Source organism: Pithys albifrons, chromosome 4, assembly GCF_047495875.1.
Source record: "Pithys albifrons albifrons isolate INPA30051 chromosome 4, PitAlb_v1, whole genome shotgun sequence".
Taxonomy (NCBI): domain Eukaryota; kingdom Metazoa; phylum Chordata; class Aves; order Passeriformes; family Thamnophilidae; genus Pithys; species Pithys albifrons.
The window spans coordinates 91,647,733-91,674,260 of record NC_092461.1 but is presented as its reverse complement, the minus strand read 5'-3'; the positions used below and the strand labels follow the sequence as shown (position 1 = coordinate 91,674,260).

Genomic DNA, 26,528 nt, shown 5'->3' with positions numbered 1-26,528 from the left:
GGGCGAAGGGACTGTATCATATCACTGACATGCCTTCTATGTGGGAGATTTGAATTTGTAAACTCCTTCCTCCTCTACCAGATGGGAAGCAACATTACAAAGAATGGCTACACTGAAGCTCCTTTGATTAAGATCAAGAGGCAAGATTTGCTTTCAGGACTGCAGCCTCCAAGCACAAAAGAATAGGCAATATACTGTGTCTGTGTTAGCAATTCAGCACAGCTACTTTCACAGGCAGGCAAACTTGAAAGAAATACCTGTTAAATTGTATTTAGTTGTCTGCCTGTCTGTCTGTTTCACTTTAAATGGGGTGAATTATTTCTATATTCATTTCTGTTCTTCTCATCCCAATCTTTCTGATCAATTCCTTATCTTTCTGAAGTGCTGCAATGTTCAATGTCCCCCATACTTCAAGGGTATTTCAAATTTCAACAACAGCCCTGTCCTTTGAAATTAACCTCTAGTTCCCATTTGCCACCAGTGGACCTGTTGGAAAAGCAACGTAAGCCAGGACAAGGCCTTTCCAATGAAATACTGGAATGTATAGAGGACAACTGCAGCAACCTACCAAAGGAAGAGGTATCTTGAATTCAGTTCTGATCATAACAGAGAAGAGCTCACAAAGAGACTGAAGGCAATGACTTAATATGTATGAAGGAGATCACTGAATACTGAAGACAATGAGCTCTCCCCAAAAGAGATGTCAACAAATTTGGCTAAATTACTAACAGAAACTATGTGGAAGAGGTTCCTAAAGGATAAAAGACTGCAGAATTGCTGAGAGACACTAACAAAATAGGCTGCCCTAAAGATGACATCAAATTATCCTGATGCAGAGGAATATGTTTATGGCTTCAGCAAGAGCTTTCAGTGCCCTGGATGTCAAGAATTTGACACACAATATGAACATAAGCAATAATATAAGCATGGAAAGTTAGTATCAGAAAGACTAGGACATAAAGAAGTTGCAGATACCAAGGGACATAAATGGTAGCAAGGAAGTTTCTATGAATGCTTTTGAAGTTAGAGGAAGATAAATGAAGTGTAAGTGCATTGCCAGATAGAGAAAGAAAATGACAGATGATCCAAAGAAAGATTAAGTCAGTCTTTATACAAACAGGCAGCTGTAATCAAGTATGTGATGCAATTAATTTAAACAAGAAAGAAAAAAAAGATCATGATAGACTGGAATGTAAAGAGAACACATCAAAAATATTTAGATGAGCTAGGCCTATTTAGGGCCTGAAAGTTTAATGAAATTCACTCTAGAACATTATGATTTCAGAAACTGCCTGTGAAAGTTCAATCATATTTTCGAGAACTTGAGTAAGATGGTGCCAGAAAGATTCAGTTATCTGAGTCAGCAGAATGCAGCATATAGTCAGACTGTGAAATCCACAAAGAAATTAGCACAAATACTGAACCACCACCAAGATGCTGCAGGTGTTGAAGAGGTCACAATCCCTATGTTGGGAGCCTCGCACTCTGTTTTGATGGCCCTGCAAGCAGACAGAATTTTTACACCGAGGGTGGCGAGGCACTGGCACAGACTGCCCAGAGAAGCTGGGGGTGCCCCATCCCTGTTCAAGGACAGGTTGGATGGAGCTCTGAGCACTCTTGTCTGGTGGGAGGTGCCCTGCCCATGGCAGGGGGCTTGGAACTAGATGACCTCTAAAGTTCCCTTCTAACCAAACCATTCTATGATTCTCTATTCAATGCATCTTGATTTTCCCAAGGGGTTTTTGATAATACTGCCCATGACATTCTTGAAATAAAGCCCAGTCTTCAGATGTACTTTTCTCCCTGCTCAACCACAAGACTTGCTAGCTCGTTAATCACATTTCAAAGAGTTCTTGCAGTTCTTTATGTAGCAACAAGAAGGGTCATGAAATCAAATCTGATGGCAGGTTCTTCTATAATGCCATTTACTGAGAATACTCTTTAGATTTTAAGACACATGAAATGTTCAAACAATTTTGAACAGTACTGCTACTGCAGCAATCAAACTAATTACTGTTATGTGGAAGGATTTAATCCTGATGGAACCAACTTTCTCACAGATCACCAGGAGAACATCAGCCAGTACCAGGGCATAATAAAAGCTTGTCCTGACGACAGAATGGCAAAACAAGAAGAGAAAGACTTTTTGTACAGAAAAAAGGAAGAACAGCAAACATGTCTCACTTGTGTGTTTTCAAAATGTTTTATTTAACTGAATTTAAACTCTTTTCTCTTTTCTTGTCAGTTACCCAGTTAAAATGCTACAGGAAGAGATGTTCTCCTTTACCCAGAGATTTGCTCCTTTTCCATGTATTTCAGTAGTGCCTCATTATGCTGCCTGTCATGTAAAAACTGTTTTCTTTGTGATGTTTCCTCAATCACTAATTCAGTGAAAATGGCCTAAATGATTACTTGCACATGATCAAGTGATTTGCAGGAGGGAAAAATACGTCAAGCTCCCATTAAACATGAATTTAAGTATTCTGCTTTCTGTGAACAGTGCTCTATTTCAGGATCTAAGGCTACATTATCTTTCTCATGGAAGGCCACAGCTATTGAATTCTTCAGATACTTGAGCATTTTCTGCTTATCAAGATTCAGTCACAGGTCATAACAAAAGTGTCATGTAGGGAAAGAAATCTACTTCTTCATTAATAGCTATCATTCAGCTGAAATCTCATTTGTTTACTTCACTTATATTTGGTCAGAGAAACTGCATACTGGATACATTACAGAGCTACAATAAATATAGAAATGAAATTGTAGTACCTCCTCCTACAGTTGCAGATCTGGTTAAAGAGGCATCCTCCTGTCCTTGGAGTTGCCTTTTAAGTTCTTCTGCAGACTCAGAATGCAGCTGCAGGAAGTCTTTAATGGCAAATGAAGCTTCCTCTTTAAGGGGATTTATCATTCTCTGCAGACCCGGGATGTCTTCCTGTCGGACTCGCAAACAGAGTTTCTCCATCTCTCTTATATTGGCACGGAGTTGCTGTAACAGTATTGAGAGTTATTCTGTAGCTCACTACTTTGTGTACCAGACATCTTCAGTGCTTGGGAAGCAACTATCATCTTTATGATATTGAAATAATCTTTACAAGTGCCATTCCTAAGTTTTAACAAACTAAGACCAAAAAACCCCTCAGAACTCCCAGGTTTCAAGGAATCCCTGTGTTCCAGGTCATCATTCCTATACATCCATCTTCTTTTCCAGACTGCACTTTGTGACTGCAGCTGGTTTGTCTGTCCAAGATGCCTCCAGGTGCTGCAAAACCCCATCCCTACAGTAACACAGTGAATCCTCCCCTTGAGCCCATCCTGGGTTAGTTGTGATTCTGGAAGGAAGGCATTTGTACTTTCTAGCACTTCTTTTTTGGAGGTGTCACTACATCATAACCGGCTCACTAAGTCTGTTGTCTTTTTAGTGTTTGCTTCTGCTTGAGTTCACTCAGTTCTCCATCTGTAAAAAACTAAGTGGGAGTGGCAGCTCCCAGCACAGCCATCCCTGAACAGCTCAGTGGGGCATCGCTGGGGGCAGTGCTGCATCTTTCCCGACCTGGCCTGCTTTCCATAAGGGAAAGCCCCTAGAGAAGAACCAAACATCAAGAAAGAGATGGTATCTGTTATCTTATCTAGTGAACTTATCCATTTTATCAGCCAACTGCAAAAAAAAGGGAGAAATACTTTTGAAGCCATCCCTATCAGTACTTCCATTTTCTGGCTGTCAAATCTTGTACTTTATCTACTCCTCCAAGTCAGTTTGTTTTGGTTTGGATTTCAATTAAAGTATTGAACTAATTAATTCACAATGTAATTACTGAAGATATTTCTGTTTCTGTGATCAATTTAGGCCTTTGCCAAAATATTTACACAACAAGTTGCAATAATATCCAAATAAAGTGATTGCTTCTCAAAATTTGCTTTTTTTTGTAACAAAAAGTGGCTGTGGTGATGCAGGACTTTGGGATACAGTCATTCACAATCCCCAACTATCCCAAAACTATCACTTTCATTTTGTAAACACAACTGCAGGGGCAAAGCAGAAGGATTACTTTTTTTAAAAATTTTTTTTTCAGATAAAATTGACTGAAATACCAAGTATAATAAAACATAGAAATATTACTTTAGCTACAAGAGTTTTGAGAAGATAACAATTGTTCACAAATAGCAAGAAGAGACTGTGTGCAGTCCCATGAGATACACTCCTGTCTATAGCAAAAATAGAGGGAGTTTTATTGCCTAGTCTTCTAAAATCTAAAAATGCACACAAATTTTCTCTTCCTACAAGTGAAAAGAAATTTATAGTTTAAGTTGTAACACTTACTGTTTTAGGACAAAGTTTTTATCTAATTATAAGAAAATAAGACTAATAAAAATTATTCATTACAGTGCAATACAAATTGATATAATAAATTCTCTTCTTTATCACACTATTACTAATTGCTTTCAATATTTTCCCACAATAGAACAAGAAGCAGAACAGAAACAGAACAGAAAGATCTCCTTCCATAATACAAACCAGGTACAGGTAATGCCTTAGAAAGGCAATATTGCTTACCTGGAAAAGCAGGAACTAGATAGAACTCTTTTTATTTATATATACAAGTAGAATTAATTGTTTTAACATTTATGAAAAAAGTAGTAGAAAACATTACTAGAGAAGAAGGAAATTAATTCAACAACATGTTGAAGTAACGTTGCTCAGGTGATATTAGACATCCAAAGACAGTACCAGTGATTTGTAAAAATCATGGTAAATCACCAAGATTATATTGTATTAGACTGTATGCTTAAATTAAGAATACTGCTAGCTAAATTAAGCTGTATTATTTAAGACTAGCCTCAGGTAAAAACACTGATTGGCAATTACGAAAAAAAGGAGAGACAAAAATAACTTTGCAAGATACTGAGTTAAATTAGAAAACATGGTAACCAGTAACTTTCCTCAGACATTTCCCATCTTAATCTACTTTGCTCTTCCTGTTACCTTGCCCCCATGGTCTGCCCCTAAGTATGAAAAAAGGAGAATGTCATCCCTGTCAGAGACATGCCAAAGTTCTTGCTTTATAGAATCTTGGAATTTCACTTAAGAAACAAAATGGGACTAACTAAACACGACACTTAAGTATTTTTGTTAGAACTATATGCAGGGGACTGAGGCTGATCTTGCTATTTTGTTTCAGGAAACAAAATTATTATTATTATCCTGTCTTTAGTCATAATGGAGACCTCAAAAAAAGACACGTCAAATAAAACCTTGTGAAGCAGCAACAACAGTGAGTTTGGGATGAGCTAATAATGATTCCACAGCAGGTTCTTTTAAAGAAAAGAAACTTTTGCAGTTGAAATAAAGTTATAATGTAGCCTGCAAGGGGTCTGTACCTCTGCAGCAGCTGCAGCTGTGCAGACTGCCAGGAGAGCCAACACACAAGTCCTGTGCAGTGACCAACACAACACTAACTTGCTGGTGGGCATCTTCACAAATCCTGAACAGAAGCTTCAGGAGATGTGAACCACTCATCCATTCCAAGGAATGGCTAAATCAGATCCTCCCTTCCACTTATTATTACTTTGCTGACCAAAGAGAAGTATTTGTGAGAAAGGTGGAGGAATCAGATGATGGTATTTGCCTATTTGGTGAAATTTAATTATAATAGCTCTTCTTTTTTGGAGAGAGGACTCTTGTTCCTTTTACTGTCAACTAAACAGAAGCTAAATGGATTCAGCTCAGCAAAAAAGCTCAGCCCTCCTGAGAGGGGACATATCTTAGGAGCACACCAGGGTTTACCATCATAAATGTTACGATATGCAAATGACTGTGACTTCTTTCCGTAACAATTTTAATGGAATAGAGTTTAATTTCTGGGTAAAGCATTAAAGTTTATCACCCTTGTCCCAACTGTTTCCACTTTTAAAACCAAGCTTACTTAGCAAGGAAGGTAATACAAAAATTCTCTTTTCATTTCTGGGAACTCCTGAGTTTCAAACTTGCCAAATTCAACATGAAAGACACAGAATTTTTCTTTCTAATACCTGCAATTTCGGTCTGTTAACTGTCAAAACCATACAACCATTTTGTTTCAAATGGCTTTCTCACAAAATCTGTAAGAAAACAAAACTGGGGAAAACCTTGTGAAGTCACCCCTTCAGCCCATGATCTGCATTATTTCTGTCAGTTGCTTTTCTAATCTGATCTTAAAGGACTTCTTTATGAAGAACTACAACCTCCTTGATACTACACTGCAAGAATTTACTATCCTAATTGCTATGGCAGTTTCCTCACAGAAGTCTCTCTTGCCTATGTATGTTTTGTGGGCTGAATAAAGGCTAAAGCCAGACTGTTCATCCACAGTATTTTTTCTTTCTGTTCAATGTCTTACATCCTCTCTAGTAACTGCAGCATTTTCCTTCGTCTCACTATGGAAATGATCAAGGCAGTCTCAGATGTTGCAGCAAAGTACTGCTGTTTCATTGAAACTACCTTAAACCCTGCAGTAATTATTAATTGCATGTTACAGTCAGCATGTATGTGGGCAAAACCGCATTCTGAGTGAGGCCCTAATGGTTTAAGAAACTCACAGACCGTCCCTAAAAATGAAAATACACAAACACACGTTCATGAAAACCAATACAAGATATACAAGAGCTATTTCCTCACTATTTTTGAAAGGGTGTCATCATGCCCTATGCAAAGATTTCTCTGTTTTCTCTGCTTTCCTTTACAGAAGTTTTTAATGGGGCATCCAGTCACCAGAAAGAAGAGATACAGATTTACACTCATCTATACTTCTATTATAATTTTGACCATCATCAAAAGTACAATAGAAGTAATTATTCTGGGTAAACTGAAAATTCAGAAAAATGGCTAATTATGTGCACATGGATTAAATGTAGAATGGCTGTGCATATATTTGTCTAAAACCTGTGGTGGATGCCTTGGGTCAATATTGACTTAGGGATTCCTAATGTATTTTTACAACATCTAATTCTGAGAGCAAAGTGTGTGCTGCAGAGAACATTTGGTATCACAATAATTAATCTGATTTCTTTGCAAACAAACAGATCACAAGTCCATCGGTAAACATTTAAACAGCTCACAGCAAACACATTCTACATGTCATATAATTTATTATCAAGTCCTTCAGACTCCTAACTATTTAATTAAAACAAAGAGCTAGTCTACTCTTCTTGCATGGACCAAGATACTCATTCTGCTTTTTGGGTATCAGAATGTGAAACACTTCAAGGCATAACTTGTACCTACATCTAAAAGCAGTAAGAATTAAATAAAATACAAGAAAATTTATTTTGGCTGAAAGCAAAAATGGCATGCTTTAGATTCAAGACAAAAATAAATGTTTCTAGGGGCAAATAAGCAGTTTCTTATTAAAGCATTTAACATATCTAAAAATATCATCTTCAGCACAATTATTTTTCACTAATTATTGATAGATTTTGTCTTGCTAAACAAATGGTATTGATAACTAAAAGTTCCAAGAGAAGCCTTTTCCACCCCTCATATGTGAAAACAGATTAGAGAACAGACATAAGAAAAGAGATGCTTACTAGGCCACATATGTTAAAATGCCATTGTTTTAACAAAATGTCCACCTTTGGAAGACTCTTTGAATATTAAGAATAAACATATATTCAAATTTCAAAAATATTTGGTGAAAAATCAAAATAAACATTGAAATCTCCAATTAACAGAAAAATCAAACGAATTTCATGCATAACTTCTATCATCTACATTAAAAAAAGCTTATTAACCTTCCATTCCTCAAAAAAGACATGTAAATCCAGCTCTGCCTACTATCTTAATTCTGTTGTTCAATAAGAATTAAGTTCTTCTTTCTGAGGTGAGTCACTGGGGTTTGTTTGGTTTTTTTTATTTTTAGTCTGGTCTAATTTCCCACAGGAGTCAGTAATGCACTGAAACAAACACAGGAATGTACAGTATTAGAACTGTGAAATGCAGTGGTTTAGGACTCTGCTACCTGTGCTGGGAAAGCCTGCAGGTGCAGTGCAGATCACAGGAGGTTTGCTCTAATGGTGTCCTAGTTCAGCAGGTGGGACCAGTTTATCAGTGTGTGGGAGTGTATTCCACCCCCTCTATTCATTTCCCAAGAACAATGGACCATTTGCAGCGGCTGCCCAGGGCACACCCAACCCCTCAGGGCGTGAGCTGGGTGTGGAAGACACCTGTGAGATAAGTGCTGTGATAACTCCACTCCAGGGAGTCATTAGCACCTCCACACCCAGCCTGAGGGGGCAAGTCTGCTAATGAGCCAGCAACAATTCCAAAACACCCCATGACTCACAGAGTCAGACGACCCATTGTGGAACTACCCACCCTGGGGGAGGGACTGGGTGCTCCCACCTGGACCTGAGGGTACATAATCTTGGGGTTTGAAGACCTCGGGGAACCACTCGTTGGATCCAGAGGAGGAGCAGGACCCTGATAGGAGGAGACCACCACTCTCGACTAGACTGGGACCATCATCTGCACCAACAGGTTTCTCGCTTCCTTTTATTTGGGACTTAGGGGAGCCACGTGGGGTTTGTGCCCCAGGGTGCTGGGTCATATTTCTGGGTTTTGTGCATTCAAACCATTTTCTCTTTGTGCCACGGCATTTATTGTAATATTGTTATTAAATTGCAGCTCTAACCTACAATCTCTTTTGCGTTGAGTTTGTTTCTCCTGCCAGTTTACATTTAAACCAGCACAAATAGCAAAGACAGGTCCACATCTATGAATCCAACAAAGATGCCTCTCCTGCTGGCCCACACATGTCTGTCTCAGAATACTGGCAGTACAGCACAATACACACCCTGCCTGCTGTAACTGTCCCAGCAAACTCTGCAGTGCAGAGCTGCTCTTTGTGACGTTCTGTATCGATAATCTTCTTTGGCTTCTTTGTGAAGGCGGATGTTTGGCATGAGCTTCTGCATCATTTTCATCAAGACATGCGTATTTTTAGGAACAGCTGTGAGATTCCCTGTGTGCTGAGTTACAGGTGACTGTGCACGAGGTCACTGGGATGATGCCCAGGCTGACAAATGTGTCTGGTATTTCCTCCTTTGATGACATTGTGCATCTAACAAAAGATACGCACACCAAACTAGTAATCCAGATGTTCTGTTTATCCAAAATCATGTTTTAACATTACTGGTAGCCCTTATTGCAATACTTGTCTTCTAATTTAATAATGGAAGAGGATAGTTTGCAAAATACCAGAGACTCAAATTTTTGTTTGTTCAACAATCCTGAAACATCTCTGACTGTATTTGCCTCATAATCAGGAAAGTCCTACCTTTTAAATGAAATAAAGCAAAATGGTGGACTTGTCAAATCCACCTGGCAAATATGTCTCTCTGAAGATCTTTCCCTGAGACAACTGGAATCATGTAGGTAATTTAATTCCATTAATATCACAGTCACTTTAATATCCTTACCTGAACCGTCCGTCCTGCGTTGATGTGCTCCTCGTGCAATCTGTCCCAGAGCCTGCATCTCTGATACTACAACAGAGGAAAAATACTCCATATAATTGCTATTTTCACCAGCTGGCTCTGAAGAAAAAAAGGCACCTTTGGTAAATAATCACTTTAATTTTACAAAATTGACAGTAAAGAAGCTGAGTCACAAACTATTCTGCTGCAAAATTGGAGAGGTAAATAGCAATGTGTTTTGTGAAAAATTTTGTACAACGTATTTTACTGAACTGCAGGTAACCAGGGTTTCAGTGTCAGTTTTTAACAGCAAAGACATATTGCATCCTGATATTGCTGTGGGCATAAATCACTTGGTGGGCAGTAAAACAGCAGAAAAGGAAAAAAGGAATGGTGGAGTAGTGGGTAAGCAGCACTGATCATACAGGACAACGAGGTATCTGATACTACTCACAGAGAAAATGGCATTCATTACACAATGCTACTGTCAACACTTACACTTCCTATTTCTACACAGTTACAAACACAGCCACAAGAACCATCAGGGCAGATTTGAAACCTGCATGAGGCTCCACTAACTATCCATACAGAACTTCCCACAGAATAGAGACCGGAGTAATTATTCCATTAGCAGAGAGCAAGTTCTGCAAAAGAACTTTGTATTATCACTTATAAACCTTTTCATCATTAAAATAAATCAATCCCTGCTATAAGCAGTTGACATCAATAATATAGGAACTTTATCCTGAAGAAGAGTTGTAAAATAATAGAAGTAGGATCTGTGATTTGTGGAGTGTGTGCTGAAACTCAAATGTACAACAGAAACATCTACAATACTAAAAAGTGTTAGAATATTTATTTAATTGTTTAAATAACAAGACAAAACTTTTACCATGACTTGTGAAGTGTTTTTAGGGAAAGCTTAATTCCTCAATTTCTTAATTTACTTTGTTACCAATAAAAAATTTTATCTACAATGAGAAATCTAAAGCTATTACTTATTTTCAGAGAAAAAAGTTCTTTTATGTTAGCATTTTGTAGTGCTATGGAAGACAAAAGGTTTAATGTTCAACTAAATCAGATTAATGTCCTTTTTCTAGGAAACTAGAAACTTCTGCATAAATTACTATGCCATTAAAATTGCTGCCACTGTTCTTTAAAATAAAACAGACAAAACTCCTGTATCACCCAGGAGATCTTACAATTTAGTCATCTCTGAAAGAGAACTGAAACAGGAGTTTCTGAGGTCGTAACAGAGAGGTTTTAGAGAAAAATCACCTATTCAATTTCAACTCACTGTAATACATTGTCCAAATAACTAATAATAAAAAAATCCTGTTTTGCAGTTAAGAAGAATAAGAAGAATGCCTCAGAAAACCTTTACTGCTCTTTATAATTTCTACTAGAAATGCTCAGCACATTTACTGCTTTATATATTTAGAGATTACTAGTTTGCTACACATTTCCTGGTAGGCAAGTGATGAGCCCAAAGAATCCAATGACTTAATACACTCAAAGCAATGACATTCCTGTGGTCAGCGAATTCCTTCTTATTGACTTCTGTTTGTCACCCAACCCAAAGTAGACCACACTCCTAGAAAATGGTCACTCTGGACATCTCAAGGACAGAAAAGCTTGGGAAGGGATGGTATTGACATTTTTTATAATGAAAGTTGGAACTGTTCAGCCTGGAGAAGAGAAGGTTGCATGGAGACCTCATAGCAACCTTCCAGTATCTGCAGACAGGCAGAAAGGGATCTGGGGGTACTAATTGACAGGAAGCTCAACATGAGTCAACAGTGTGCCCAGGTGGCCAAGAAGGCCAATGGGATCCTGGCCTGGATCAAAAATAGCGTGGCCAGCAGGACCAGGGCAGTGATCCTTCCCCTGGAATCTGCCTTGGGGAGGCCACACCTTGAGTGTTGTGTTCAGTTCTGGGCCCCTCAGTTCAGAAAGGATATTGAGGTGCTGGAACGAGTCCAGAGAAGAGCAACAAGGCTGGTGAAGGGACTGGAGCACAAGTCCTGTGGGGAGAGGCTGAGGGAGCTGGGGTTGTTCAGCCTGGAGAAGAGGAGGCTCCGAGGTGACCTCATCACTGTCTAGAACTACCTGAAGGGAAGTTCTGGCCAGGTGGGGGCTGGTCTCTTCTCCCAGGCACTCAGCAATAGGACAAGGGGGCACGGACTTAAGCTCTGCCAGGGGAAATTTAAGTTGGATATCAGAAAAAAATTCTTTGCAGAGAGAGGAATCAGGCATTGGAATGGGCTGCCCAGAGAGGTGGTGGATTCACCATCCCTGGAGGTTTTTAAACTGAGACTGGACGTGGCACTGAGTGCCATGATCTGGTAAATGGACTGGACTTGGAGCAAGGGTTGGACTTGACGATCTCAGAGGTCTTTTCCAACCCAATTGATTCTATGATTCTATGATTTAAATGGAAGCTGGAGAGACTCTCCATCAGGAACTGCAGGGATAGGATAAGGATTAATTTAGGAGGGAAATTCAGGCTAGCTTGAAGGATTAGAATTAGGAAGCAATTCTTCATTGTGAGAGACACTGGAACAGGTTGCCCAGGGAGGCTGTGGATGACCCAACCCTGGCAGTGTTCAAAGCCAGTCTGGAGAAGGCCTGGAGTCCAGTGGGCATGGCAGGTGGGGCTGGGACGAGATGACCTTTAAGGTCCATTCCAACTCCTTAACATTCATGATTCTATCATGAACAAATACATGTAAAACTAAGGGATGTCCATGAAGTAAAAGCATCTATGGAATTCTAATGAGTTACAGCAGGACCAGAGGAGGGCCACAAAAATGGTCCAAGTGTTGGAACACCTCTCCTGTGAAGAACAGCTGAGAGAGTTGGGATTGCTCAGCTTGGAGAAGACTTTTGAAAGACCCTGTTGGAGCTTTTCCATAAACAAAAGAGGGCTTAGAAGAATGACAGAGACTTTTTACTGAGGCCTGTAGTGACAGGATGAGGTCAATGCTTTTAAATGTCTAGAGGTTCAGATCGGACATAAAGAAATTTTTTTTAATGAGGGTGGTGAGGCACCAAAACAGCCTGCCCAGAGAAGCTGCGGATGCCTCAGCCCTGGAAGTGTTTCCAGGCCAGGCTTGGTGGGGATTTGAGCAGCCCTATGTAATGGAAGGGATGCCTGCCCACAGCAAGGGGGTGAGACTAGATGATCTTTAAAATTCCCTCCCAACCCAACTCACTCTGTGGTTCTGTGGTTCCACAGTTCTGCGATATTTAATCATAACCATGCTGTACCCAAATAGTTTTTATTCCACATCAGAAATATAGAACATTAGGCTACTCTCAGACACTCAATCTCTTTTCCTCATTGTCCCATTCTCTTTTGAGAGCTCTCTTTACAAAGAAACCTTCATGCTTATGCTCTGCAATCCCTCCACTTCTCCTTGAAAGTATCCATTGGGCATGGAGAGAACTCAAAAGCTTCTCATAGTATCTCCTGCTAAAAGCTCTTCAATAAATGTTTTACACAAATGTATACACTTGGCTGAAGACAGCAGTAAGACTCAGATATCTTAATTTCTCATTCTGAATCACCTTTACGCATCTTCCCACCACAACGATGATCCCCTGACAAAGGTAAAAAGGGTTTCATGCAACACCCTTTAGCTTTGGCACAGTGACAGGAAATGAAATTAGAACTGAAGGCAACAGAGAAAAACAGTCTCTTATAGGAATTTATTTTTTTTTTTAGGATTGTTGCATTTCACCAACAAAGCTTAGGGAAGGATGCCAAACAAAACCTCCACCTTCCCGTACTACCGTGACAATTCCTTTCAACTCACAGAAAGTTGTAACTCTTTTGGGTACAAATGCATTTTATTCCCCCTTGAAGGGAAAGACCATCCAATCTATGGAATATACTCTAGAAAACAAGAATTTTCATGGGGAAAACATGGAAAGAAAAGAAAAAGTCTAGAAAACTGATTTCTTAAGGATGTAGCTTTTAAGCCTTCAGAAACTGTCATATAGAAAGTTGGACTCTCAAATAGGTGAGAAGTAATGATGGATTTATGGTAGACACCAAAGGTGTATTCAAGGTCAAATTTCATTATATATTGATTTTATAGTTTCTTCAAACAGTGATTTAGTAGATTAATTGTTTGGACTATCTCTGGAACCTAAAGTTTAAATCAATATTCATGAAATGAGGTTAGAGATATTGGCTTCATCGTAAGTAAATAATGTTGCTGCTATAAGCAATTTGACACAATTAGTGATTTTTGCTTAAAAGTAGCCTGTAAAATAAACAGGATTAGCTTTTATAAAATTATCCTATTACCCCCAGGGATGTTTGGTTTACATGGCTGAAAGTTAATTTTACAAAAAGTATTTTAGAGAAAACTATTTAAGCTGCTGATGCTGACAACTCACAAAGTAACACATTCATTATGGCTAAAATGCATGTAAAAGACATAAAATGCAGATTATCAGAGGAGTATTTCAATCAAACTACTGCTAACGTTCTGCTAATCTGAAACCATCCAGTGACAGTTTTCAAGACCTATTTTGCCATATTTTTATTCTTTCTCATAAATCCAGCAATAGAGTAAATTTTATAATATTTATAATTCTTATAGCCAGAAAAATATTTAGGAAAAAAAAAAAGAGAAACTTTCTGATTTTAAGAACACTACAACAAGTGTAAACTTTTTTAAGAATCTGGCACTAAGGGACTATTTTCATATTCAGATATATTACTTCTCATATATATCTATGTCTTTTTTCTTTTTTAATACACAGAGGTTCTGTCATCTTCAGTATAGCCAACTAACTTCTGGAATAGTTACCAAAGGTTTATTTAAAGTTTTGTCCATTGTCTGTTTCTAACAATTCTATGAATTATTAATTAAATAATAAACTCTACCAGGACTTACACAGTCTAGGCATGCAGAAATTTTTAACAGTATTCCAGAATTAGAAAGACAAACCTATATTAAACATTGCAACCACTTTCTGCTTCATAGAAGTGTTGTTCTAGAGGAAGAGACATTAACATTGTAAGAACTATACTTACAATTAAAGGATTTTTCTGATATGCAAATTTTATTATGTTGAGTGAAAAGCTCCTTCACTCTGATACCATCAACACCCTGAAAATCTTATGAAATGTCCAAACTAGATACTTTTAGATTGCACCAGATTTTTTTGTAGAAATTCAGCTACTCAAAAAAGCATCTCGATACCTCAATGGGGTCCCTGAATGCCATTACAGAAACACTGCAGAGAATATTGCCTGTAATAAAACCCCAGCTAAGCAGGAGTTTCTCTGACAGTGCTTTGAGCAATGTGTTAGATCACAACGAACCTAAAGACTCATTTTATCCCAAGTGCTAATGTTTTCTGTATGTTCTCCCACACACAGAAAACTATTCTTGCAAAGATCTCCCCTCTCACCTGCAAAACAGGAGTGCTGGATGCAAGTGAGTTGCGAGGCCAATAAAGACTTTGGCTGACCAACTCATGGCTGAATTAAATGAAACATATTTCATCCCTTCCCTGACACCATGGTAACACTATCTGGCTAGACAGAGCATTAATTGTTCTTTGTCTAAATATGAAAAGATTTTCAGCAGGATCAACCTGTAACTGGCTACCCCTCCCTCCTCACTGGCCAGGTTCTACAAAATGTGGCAACTCCCCATCACCTCTCACACTGTTAAGTACTACATAATGTAATAACTGATCATGTCTCTGTTTCTCACTGCAGCACCCAATGTCTTTTGAAGCTTCCTGATAAGGTGTTTATATACCCTAGATGAGAGGTCTTACATATAATGACAATACTTACCAAAGAATCTCCTCAGCTGTGCAAAGTAATACTCTTCAAAAAAAAACCAAAAAAAACCACCCAAGCAGTGCAACAGTTACACCTATCCCCTACACTGTCTCTACCCTCTTATGACCTTACAAATATCAAAAGTTTATCTTTACCTTCAAAGGGCAGCAGAACCATTTGTGTACTGCTAATGTGCCCTGCTAGTCATTTCCCATTCTGTAATGGCAGGTCAGCTCCCCTCTCCCACCAACAGACTCCCTGTTTCCAGTGACCCCGTTTGCTCCTTCCAGGCAATGCTGTTGCGTTCATGCCACCCTTTTACAGGTATTTATGAAGTGCATCCCCTCATTTCTGGATGCCTTCCTCAAGACTCTGAAGAATGCTGAGCTTCACTGCTCCACGCTCATTGATGCTGTTGGTGTTAACAGAAGTGCTGCCCTGAAGATACAATTTTTAATGCAGCTTTAACATAGGCCAATTCCAGACCAAAAACTACCTCATCGCAACTAACGAGTCCCTCTTGGTGGGTTACGGCAAATACGTTTCTTTCACGAGCAGCTGTGCAATTTCTGGTTAGAGAAAGAAGGAAACAACCTACCTATCAAGACTCTCACTATTTGAATGAAACAGCTTGCACAGTATAGCTGTTATTGCACCTCTGAATCCTACCGAATTCCACATTCTGCTTCACCGGTTGCCCTGAGCTCTGTGGTCACTGCTGAGCGGAGGTCGTGCACACTGAGACACACACACTGTACACCTTTCCAGGGCAATTACCAGCCAAGGTTCCTTGCTCCCCCTGGAGCAACTCCTGGACACTACAAAATGGAGCTGCTGCAAGCTGGCCAATTCCAAGGTAAAAAAAGAAAAAAGCTACATCAGCTGATATCTAGGTACTGTAACAAGTTATCCAAATATGGAATAAGAAAGAGGAAACAAGCACTGTGACTGAAATACAGGTTCATCTCATGTAGAAGTTATTGCTTCAGGCAATTATACTAAGGCACTTCTTGGTTTGTGGGCATTGCAGTTCACATCCTTACTATATCCTTATTATACCCTTAACAGTAAAGAGTCAAATGATTACCTGCCATCCTTAGTCCCAGCAGCCCAGGTCTTCCTCTATCCTAGTTTCTCATCCCATGGTCAGACACCATTTCAGCACTTCCACCTCCCATCTGAGGTACTTCACAAGCTCCCTCTACCCAATTCTTTATCCTTTGCTTACATGAGGCAGGAAGAATTTTCTCTTGCACACAAGTAAGGGAAAGTAAGAAAACGAGATAGCGGAAACACAGAAAAATCATCTACCTCTTTTCATTCTCAGATTCGGGAACAACCAAATTAGCAACTCCAGGAATGAGTTCTGCTGATTTCCATGCACAGGAACATGCCTTAATGTGGAGTAAATCTTTAGCAATCTTCAGCTGTTGAAGTTTAAACAGTTCATCTACTGAATACCTGCAAATCACTTTTTTCAGAATCATAACTCTTGGCCAAAAACCCAGAAGATTTTTAAAGGCACCAAAAAATGTACAATCTAGACAAAGACCACCCCACAAAAATACTTGAAGTGTTCTAACACATGACTACTCTGAAAAGAAATTATCCCTAAGCCATCAATCACTATCACTTAAATTAAGCATTTTGTATTAAAAGAAATAATTGTCACTTGAGTAACAAATTATTTTTTTACTATGTTCTCAGAAACAAACATAAGGATTTATTTTGCCTCCTCCCCCAGTGCCAAGACAGAAACCTGGCATGGAAAATTTCATCCAAAAGGTTACCCACTTGGTAAAGTTACAATAAAGTTACAGTAAAAGTTGTGAAAAAATTACAGCAGCAAAATGCAGAACAGTTCCAAAAATAGATTATATGATCCCTTCAGAATGTATCTTTCAGGAAATCAAAGTCATGTTAACCTATTTTCTTCCATTTTTTTAATTCCTTCCCAGGATGTTAAAAAACGTAGATGCTTGTGCTACACCATCCAGGTTTATATGCACACTTGACCTTATACTAATTCTTGACTATATACTAAGTCTTTCCTGAGAGAGTGCTCAGGCATTGGAATGGCCTGCCCAGAGAGGTGGTGGATTCACCATTCCTGGAGGTTTTTAAACCGAGATTGGCCATGGCACTGAGTGCCATGATCTGGTAAATGGACTGGAGTTGCACCATGGGTTGGACTCGATGATCTCGGAGGTTTTTTCCAACCCAATCGATTCTATGATTCTATACACTGTGAATCAGCTGAGTCAAATTAACACAATGAATGATTTTTCAGAAATATGCAGAATTACAGACACTCACTGTCACTGACTTTTCTGTGGTGGTAAATAAAACCTTTTCTAAACAAATACATCTTGTATGGTCATTTCAAAACTTCAACTGCAATGCTGATGTTATGACTAAGTGCGTCACTCGCTCTCTTACCTTTTTTGTTGTTGTCACCTGTTTTGGCAACTCTCTTAGCACCTTCCTCAACAAATCAGTTTCCCTGTTTCCATAGGCTACTGATGATGTGTAAACTGGGGATTGGGTGGACATTATTATAAAGACCATGGAAATCAGTGTTCAGGGGGCATGTCATCATGTATTCCTAAAAGCCCTAAGCCTGGAGATCAAAGAATCTACCTTTCTATCTTACCCACACTAACTTGGCTCAGAGTCCTGTTTATGGGGTCTCTCATGGCATCACTACATATATACTAATAAACAGAGTTTGAGAATGTTTCAAGTCTGGAATCTGACCATCTGTGCTGCTAAATTGTGAGAACTGTCCCTGGCCATGCCCAACAACTCTCTCACATGATGAGTTCCTGAGAATGGCTAAGGAGTCATAAACAAAGAGCAGAGGTTATTTCCCCTTAGCAGTGTAGATGCAGTCACCCTGTTTTGCAGAATATGAGGATTTAGTAACACTGACATAGGCCATTTCATGCCAGACAACTGTTCTAGGCAGGTGTATTTTACCTGCACAGGCACTGCCACAGTGCATGCAGGAATTTAACTTATGGGAAGCGTATTCAGGTTCACTGTCAAGTGTGAGCTCATGTCAACAAGCAGCACACAAACATACTACAACTGTGATATAGTGCTTTTTTCATTCACTCAAATAATTCAGTCTCTCTATTTCTCTCAACTCAGTTTGACAATATGTAGAAAAAAAGATAGGTATACACAAGTAAGTTGCCCAGAACAGTTGGCAGCAAACCACTGTGACTTCTCAAAGTAAAGTAAGAATATTAGGCTGCTATCCTTACAGTAACTTTTTAACACAAGAGCAATGTGTCTCACTCTGTAGCCTGATGTTTACTACAAATGTAAAGGCCTTTGTACACACTGAATTACCAGACAATACAGAAGTTACATCTTTAGCCAAATTTGTATTTCATGATCACCTTTTCATCAAAATCTCTATAGAACTTTCCAGCAGGAAAGGGTAAATTTAAGTTGGATGTCAGAAAAAATTCTTTCCAGAGAGAGTAATCAGGCATTGGAATGGCCTGCCCAGAGAGGTGGTGGATTCACCATCCCTGGAGGTTTTTAAACTGAGACTGGACGTGGCACTGAGTGCCATGATCTGGTAAATGGACTGGAGTTGGACCAAGGGTTGGACTTGATGATCTCGGAGGTCTTTTCCAACCCAATCAGTTCTATGATTCTATACTGTAAAAAGAACTTTATTAGTAAAAGTAAACACTAACCTTCTCAATATTTATTTGGTGTTTTCTCAACCTTTCCAAATCTGTTGGAATTGCCACTTTAATGAATTTCTGAATTGCAGGTTCAATTCGACGGAGTTTGACTTTTTCTTCATCTTCAGACATCCTAAAAGCAGCTCTCAAGTCAACACTTGTGCAGTACACCTTCACCAAGGCAGAAATTCCTAAGGAACAAAAAATTACATGCTTACAAAAATGTAGCAATCTTGAATCACTTTTTAAAAGAAAGCAAAATAAGGTAAATCAGTCTTTCACGTATCTTTCAAACCACATTTGAGGGGTATTAATACTTCAAATCTGGATTCTGTATTTGCATTTAAATGTATTATTTCCAATTATTTGCAGGCTTTGTGGATCATTTTCCACAGATACAACTTAACACTAACAAGAAAAAAACTGCTAAATAACTAAGGCAGAGACAAACATGCTTTGCAGCACGATACACGAAAAGGTTTGGAAAAAACTTCCAATTAGATGCTTTCATTAATCAGAGTTCAAGTTTTGCTAATTCACATTCAGAGTCATCTTAAAAATTGTAAAACGAGTCCTGAAAAGACATCAAGATTAAAATAATTTTGGAATTCCATTTCCTGAAAAGATTAAGAGCTTCTGAATGAAGATTTGCACTCCAAATTGCAAATGTCCCCTACAGAAAACAATTAAGGCATCACCGAGCAAGGAGCAATAAACAGCCCGCTGACATATTCGCAGGACCTGTATGGACTAAGCAGCCTGAATTCTATTTATGCATAATCATGAAACATAACTTTTGAGTCTCACTTCTCTAAGAGAAAGATATTTAGTATTGTATATAATAACACTTATCTACAGAGTATATGAATAATATAAAGGAATTCCATTATGCTGAATGCACACAAGGGGAAAGAAAAAAAACTGTGAGGTAACTTTGTAGTTTCAAAAGTGTGTGAACAGAAGTTATTTAAATAAGATTTTCTTTCTGTATGCTCCTTGTATTTCAAAACACATAGAGATGTTGATTTGCAGACATGTATGAGGAAGTTTTGTCACAAGTAAAGAGATCCACACTCACTGTACTACAACAGCAACTGCATCAGAAGACTTTCCCTGATTTTCTCCTTTTAGTAACTAAACTAATTTAAAATAATTAACCTACCATAATCCTCTTGGTACAGACGAGGCACAGCAGGATATAGTAGGTTAAAAAAACATCCTATTTTTCACACAACCAAATGTACTATTAACAGTGAAATCAGACATTATTTTTCCCCCATCTACCTACAGTGTGAAAATGCAGAGGGAGGATGTTGAGGTTTTTCTGAGACCTGTGATTGCTGCAGGCAGAGAGAACTCGAAGCCAAGCTGATGGCACTGGGTCTCTGACTGAAGCCCTCAATGTTCAGTCCCAGCCCTTACCTTCAGGCTGCAGGGAGGATCCCCACAAACCTCCCCAGCCTCAAAGGAGCCAAGAATCTCCCACTGGGCTAGTAAGGAAGGGAAAGCACATCTTGTATAGGCAGGAAAATAGTTCCCAACTTTTCCAACACAGTTGCAAATAAAGCAATGCTGTGTTTTTCAAAAGCACAGAATGCTGACACAGGACTCTCCTCCTCTATCTGTCCCACCCAATAAAGAAACTGAGAACTGTAGAAAACTCAGTGTTTACTGAGATTAGGCCAAGGTAGGGGAAATCAATCTTTAAGGTTTCACTGATGCACCTTTTCCTTTCTCAGAACCTCAGAAGGAAATTTTTTCATCAACTGACTTTGCAGTCATTATTAGCTCACCCCCACTTCAAATTATAGACACACTATCAAGCAGTCTTACAAATGACCTCCTAACCCAAGGCATTTAATACTAACAGTCCTTTGTAAACCTTCAACTAAACATGCAGTGGGTGGGTGATGTCACATTTTTTCAGGTTGCAAAAATAACTTAAATCCTTTTGTGTTGATTTGCTCTTTTCACCACTCTAAAAACAGTGGTTTAAATACAAGATGATAAAAAATACATGGATTCTTGTACTATACCTTGGTCACTACAGTCCCTAACCTTTGAAAGAACCACTCATATCACAATTGAAGTCAATTTTGAGCCTAGAACTGATTTTTTTTTGTAATGAGCAAAACATAAAAAGCACCACACTCCAAACTGCAGTACTTCCTCTTTGAACACACATTTAATTTGCTGACAGCTTATACACTAATCCATGAGTTTATGAGCTAGAATTAATTAAAAATTGGTTCCTCCAAGATATTTAGTAACCATGTCATGCTTTTCTTCAATACTGAATCATCTTGAAGGAGCGATGACACAAATTCTTCAAAACTTGTTGCACAACATGAACTCAAAGAAACCCACAACCCATTCTGTCTTAGAAAAAATACAGCAGACTAAGCTAAATCTACCATAACTGTGTCCTTAACCTTTAATGACATCTAGAGATTGTTAAGAGTCCAAACTGACAGATTAGATGACTTACAAACTGGACCACCGTCCAGTGGAAAAAGCAGAGTTAATGTAATGTAATGGCCATGTGCCTTGAGTGGCTGATCTGAACATGCAACAGTTTCAGATTCAAAGATTTGGCTGCATGCAGGGCTCTGGACAGTCATTTTCTTCTCCTTAAAAATTCAGTGAACTACCTTTCATGGTAGTGTTTACAAATCTATTTAAGGCACTGATGTCTAAAATCTACTGCACAGCAAGTCTGAGAAACTGAGAAAGAAATACAGGAACTCCTTACACTTCCATCAGGTCTCACACTTAATGTTGTCTCAAACAGTATAGTAGCTTTAGTAACAAAAATTCTAAGTCATAAATTACCAATACGACAATATGCAATGTCTTACTTTTTAAAAAATTCATACAGTATGATAAAACTAACATCACAATTTTTTTTGTTGTTGCTGAGATGCAATCTCAAGGAAACCTTGTATACTTTATTTGGCTTGTGTTTTCCTAAGGATAACTTTAACAATTCATTTCTAAAGTACTAATGCCTGTTCTCTGAGTAATCACAGAATAGCAGGACTATCTAGGTTGGGAGGGATTTTCACAAGTCATCCAGTACAAGCTGAGTTAGATGTGATTGCATGGGCAGTGCAGTTCTAACACCTCCATGGATGGACACTCCACACACTCACTAGACCCCTCCTTCAGTGTCCAACTATTCTCCAGGTTAAAAACAAAGAAACAAACCAACTAAAACCAGGACTAAAAATACCTTTCTTGTAGCTTGTGTCCATTGCATCTTTCCCCACTGTCATGCATCTCCAAGGGCAAGGTGGCTCTACAGCTTCCAATAACAACAGTAAGATCTCCCATTCCTTCACGTTCTCTGAACAAATCCCCCTCTGTTTCTCCTGGAATACCATGTGCTTCAGCCCCCTAAGCACCTCACAGGTGCTGAATGGAGGGGAAGTCACTACCTTGACCTGTCTGTTCCTCAGCTGCATTCCCTCACACAGCCCACGGTGTGGTTGTCCAGCAGTGCACTCAGACCCATACTCAGCATGTGGCCCACCAGAACACAGGGCTCCTGTTCAGCAAGGCTGCTCCCCATCAAGTCTTCCCACAGCCTGTTCTAGGAGTAGGGCTTTCTTGTTGCCTTTGCTGTAACTTTTGAGGTTTCTGTCTGGCCATTTCCCCATCATGCCAAGATCCCTGTGAGCAGCAGCCCAGTCTGGCCTAGGAACCACACTCGGCAGTCAAGTAGAAACACTGCTCTCAATTTCAGCCTTGTAAGGTGGTCATTTTGCCTCTGTCCTTGGATCTGAATTGCAGTCAGCATGTACACAAACATGCAGAACTCCTGAGCCACCCTCCGAGGGTGCCACTCAGACACCACACAGTTGTGTGACAGACCACCAGCCCTTTCTGACCTCTTTGCACAGGACTATGACATGAACACGTACCTGGGCTGTCCTTCCTACAGGCACTTAGCAAGGTCCAAACAAAACCTCAAACTCTCCAAGACAGAAATACATGGCTCTGATTCTCTAAAATAAATTCTAGTTTCAGAAGAAAAGCCCAAGAGAATATACCACATCACTAAATCAGTAATTAAAAGAGCTAGATAAAACCATTTGTAACTGTCCATTACTCTATTCACTGGGGAAGATATTTTGATAAACAAAGAAATTACAGAATTTTGTCTTTTCAAATGCTGATATTAGAGGCCTGCTAGAAGTTACCTTCTAAGTAAAACATTCAATTTAATATACAAAACTTCATGCACTAAAATTCAGTTATATTTCAGTGACAGAAATAAAACTTATCCAGAAGTGATTGACTAAAATGCAGAATAATTTTCAGTCAACTGTGTCAATAAAAAAGAAGACATCCAAAACGCACTGTAGCAGCATTATCAAAGTATTAGGCTGTTATAAAAATTATATTTATCTCCATTCTTAATATTTATGTTTGCTGGAGACCAGACCCAAAGTGAAACTGTAATTGTGAAGTAAAATTAGCAGAAAAGAATACCATTAACCCAACATCTGCACTTAATATGAAAATCATCTATGAATCTTACTACCCAAGACAGGAGAACATTCCTTATCCACTTTGTTCAACCCATTACCTTGAAATTATTTAAGTGTATCTCCCATAAAGAATTAGTCCACATGGTCTTGTTACTAAGAAACAGTGCAAAAGAACCTCAGGAGTTGCACAACTTTGATCTTTGCTTTACCAAATAAATGGGTGTATAAAGCAAACAAAATTTTTCTGAAACAGATCATTTCCCATTTCAGCTTCTGAACCAGCGTGTGCTATCTTAGTTCTTTGTTTGAAACAAACAATTCTAACGGGCAAAAGGCTCCTAAGGCATCCCATTTCAAATGGTGAAAGTGTGAATTTAATTCCGACACTAACACAGAAATCTTCACTTACAATGTGGTGGTGTATAGAAAGCACAGAGTCACAAAGCTGCAGTCAATCAGAGTTAAAACTCTTCCTATGTATGGTAACACAGTTGTGAATTGTTATTACAAATTTCAGTAAATGCTGTTAATACACATCAAATCTAACACTCATGAACTTGTGTTAAACTGCACTGTTGTCCACTCAAGCACAGCAGAACAATGCACAGCAAACCTCAGGAGTTCTGCTTGCCCAGGGAAACGCAATGTAAAACGCTGACTGGATTTTAATTCGCTCACAACTGTTCAGACAACCACTGCCACCAGAAAAAGTACTTCCAGCCTTGCCATTAAGGGTTGTAAGGCCAAAAAGTTTTTCCCTTTTCTCACTGTAAATAAAATTAATTAGAATATGAATGCTAGAATATAAGGACTTACAACAGCTTTCTCACTAAGGTGACCTGAAATGCTTCTTTGACTGGTACTGACCCCAAAATTGCAGTGACAGCATGTTCACTATTGCTCACTTGGCTGAGCCCTGTAGTTAGTGTGGAACATGCTCCAGTGGCAGGCTACAGCCAAACTGCACTCTGTGACTGAATTACACCTTTCTCCTTTTGTCTGTAAAAGGAACCAAAGGAAAACAGCTCTGATAGGCTGAAACAAGGCACAGTCATCAGTCCCAGCGTGTTCACAAAGCGACACGAAACTGCTTAGTGGGATAAAGAGCCTCACATGTGGGACCTCCCCAGAACATCCAGAATTAGCAGCCCTACGTACCTGGCTGTGGTTCCCTGCAGATCTGTGCACTTGGGGCTCACCTCGCAACACAGACTTGATCCAGGCAAGGCAAGGGCACATGACTGCACTTTGAGAAATCAGAGCAGGCGACAAGCATTTTGTGTCGGATTTACATGTTTAAGCCATCTGCAGAAGGGCAGAAAATACCTAATGACTAACACATGAACACCCTTCTGCACAAAGCTGAACTGGTAGAGCGAGTCTGCAGTGGGCTGACACCTGCCATAGGAGGCCACAACACAGCTCAGCCTGCAACCACAGCCCTAATACTGAATTTTATGCATTACTGAACGATGCCTCCAGTCTCGCCCCTGCATCAATTAGGTTGGAAACAAACCGACGAGAGACCAACGAGTACAAAACTATGACCAAACACTACCATTTCAACTAGATCACGGCACTAAGTGCCACATTCAGTCTTTCCTTAAACACCACGCGGGATGGTCCACCTTCCTGGGCATCCATTCCAATATCTAATCACCCATTCTGGGAAGAGACATGAGATCCAACCTGAACCTCCACCGGTGCAGCTTCAGAGCAACAGGTTCCAAAGGACTGTCCTGCTGAATCAGGCTCCTAAAATGCCAGGACTGCGTGCAGAGAGCAGGAGCATAGGAATAAAGAAAAGCTTTAAGTCTTGTATTAAGGCTTCGAGTGGACTATACAAGTTGGGTTTTTTCCCTGACTCAAGCCTGGGGAATGCTGGACTAAACAATTCGTCACACTGCACTTCTACTCCGAAAAAACACCCAAACAAATTAGTAAGAAGAGAAGACCACCCAAGGGCGTGTGCCACTTTCTGTCCCGGATCAGGTCCCATGTCCCGGATCAGGTCCCATGCCCCGGATCCGCTCCCATGCCCGCACCGCCGGGGAAGCCCCTCCGGCCCAGCCGCTGCGGGGGCACCCTCGGCGAGACCCCTACCCTGCCCTGCCCTGCCCCTGCCCCTTCCCTCCGCCGGGCTGGGCGCCAGGCCTGGGCACCCGCGGGGAGCCCGCCCTGCCCTGCCCTGCGCCGGGCGGCGGACGAGCCCCCGCCGCTGTGCCTGTGTCTGTGCCGGCCCTAGCCCCGGCCCCAGCCCCGGCCCCCCGGGGACCGGGAGTCTCGACGGTCCCGATGCTCCGCTCCGCGGCTCTTACCGGGCACGTCTGCTCCGCTCGGCGCCCGGCAGGGCCCGCCAGGCCCCGACCCGTCCTTCCCTCGCCTCTCCGGCGCGGGGAGCGAAAGCGAAAGCGAAACCGGAGCCGCCCCGGCCCCCGCTGCCCCCGCCCGTCTGCCCGCCCGCCGTGCCTCCCCCGGGCCGGCCGTGGGCCAGGCGGGGCCGCAGCCGGCAAGCAGCGCTGCCCCCGGCTGCGGGGACCGACCCAGCCCCGCCCGCCCCGTACATACACCGCACACCGCACACCGCACACACCCCTTCGGCCTCTGTCGGGACATCCGCCTCGCGTGGGTGTCCCCTCGGGAGCTCTGCAGGGCGCGGGCGGAGAGCGGCCAGAGCGGCCGGAGCGGGAGAGGAGGGGGAGGGAGGAGGAGGAGAAGCTGCCCTGGCCAGGAGGGGAGTAACCGGGAGACTGGGGTGAGAGCTTGTAAGCACGGGGAAGTTTAACTTACTCTTCTGAAAGAGAGCCAGGGATTCCAGCCATAATTTTAAGAACTTTTAGTGGAATCATAAGATTTTCTCAGTTGGAAGGACCCACGAGGATCACCGAGTTCAGCCCTTAGCCCTGCACAGGACCATGCCCAAGAGTCACACCCTGTGCCCCAGAGCACTGTCCAAACGCTGCTTGAGCTCTGTCAGGGTCGGTGCTGTGACCACTTCCCTGGGGAGCCTGTTCAGTGCCCAACCACCTCTGGGTGAAGAACCTTTCCCTGATATCCAGCCTAAACCTC

The 26,528-nt window shown here is 40.5% G+C and overlaps 1 protein-coding gene across 5 annotated transcripts in view; it reads right to left on the bottom strand.

The window, feature by feature from the left end:
* The window catches only part of STX17 (syntaxin 17), a 33,716-nt gene extending 7,604 nt beyond the window's left edge, over positions 1 to 26,112 (bottom strand). The window contains exons 1-6 of one of the 5 annotated variants that reach the window (XM_071554962.1): positions 25,778 to 26,011; positions 25,149 to 25,228; positions 24,618 to 24,764; positions 18,976 to 19,157; positions 9,454 to 9,519; positions 2,770 to 2,989 (exon numbers count right to left, since the gene is read on the bottom strand). In XM_071554962.1, coding sequence (XP_071411063.1) covers positions 2,770 to 2,989; positions 9,454 to 9,519; positions 18,976 to 19,098 — 409 coding nt within the window. In that variant the 5' untranslated portion in view covers positions 19,099 to 19,157; positions 24,618 to 24,764; positions 25,149 to 25,228; positions 25,778 to 26,011. Of the gene's footprint in view, positions 1 to 2,769; positions 2,990 to 9,453; positions 9,520 to 18,975; positions 19,158 to 24,617; positions 24,765 to 25,148; positions 25,229 to 25,777; positions 26,014 to 26,052 lie in introns of those variants that run through there. The other 4 variants (XM_071554963.1, XM_071554964.1, XM_071554965.1 and 1 more) reach the window with 4 other exon arrangements.
* Between the last annotated feature and the right edge of the window lie 416 nt (positions 26,113 to 26,528).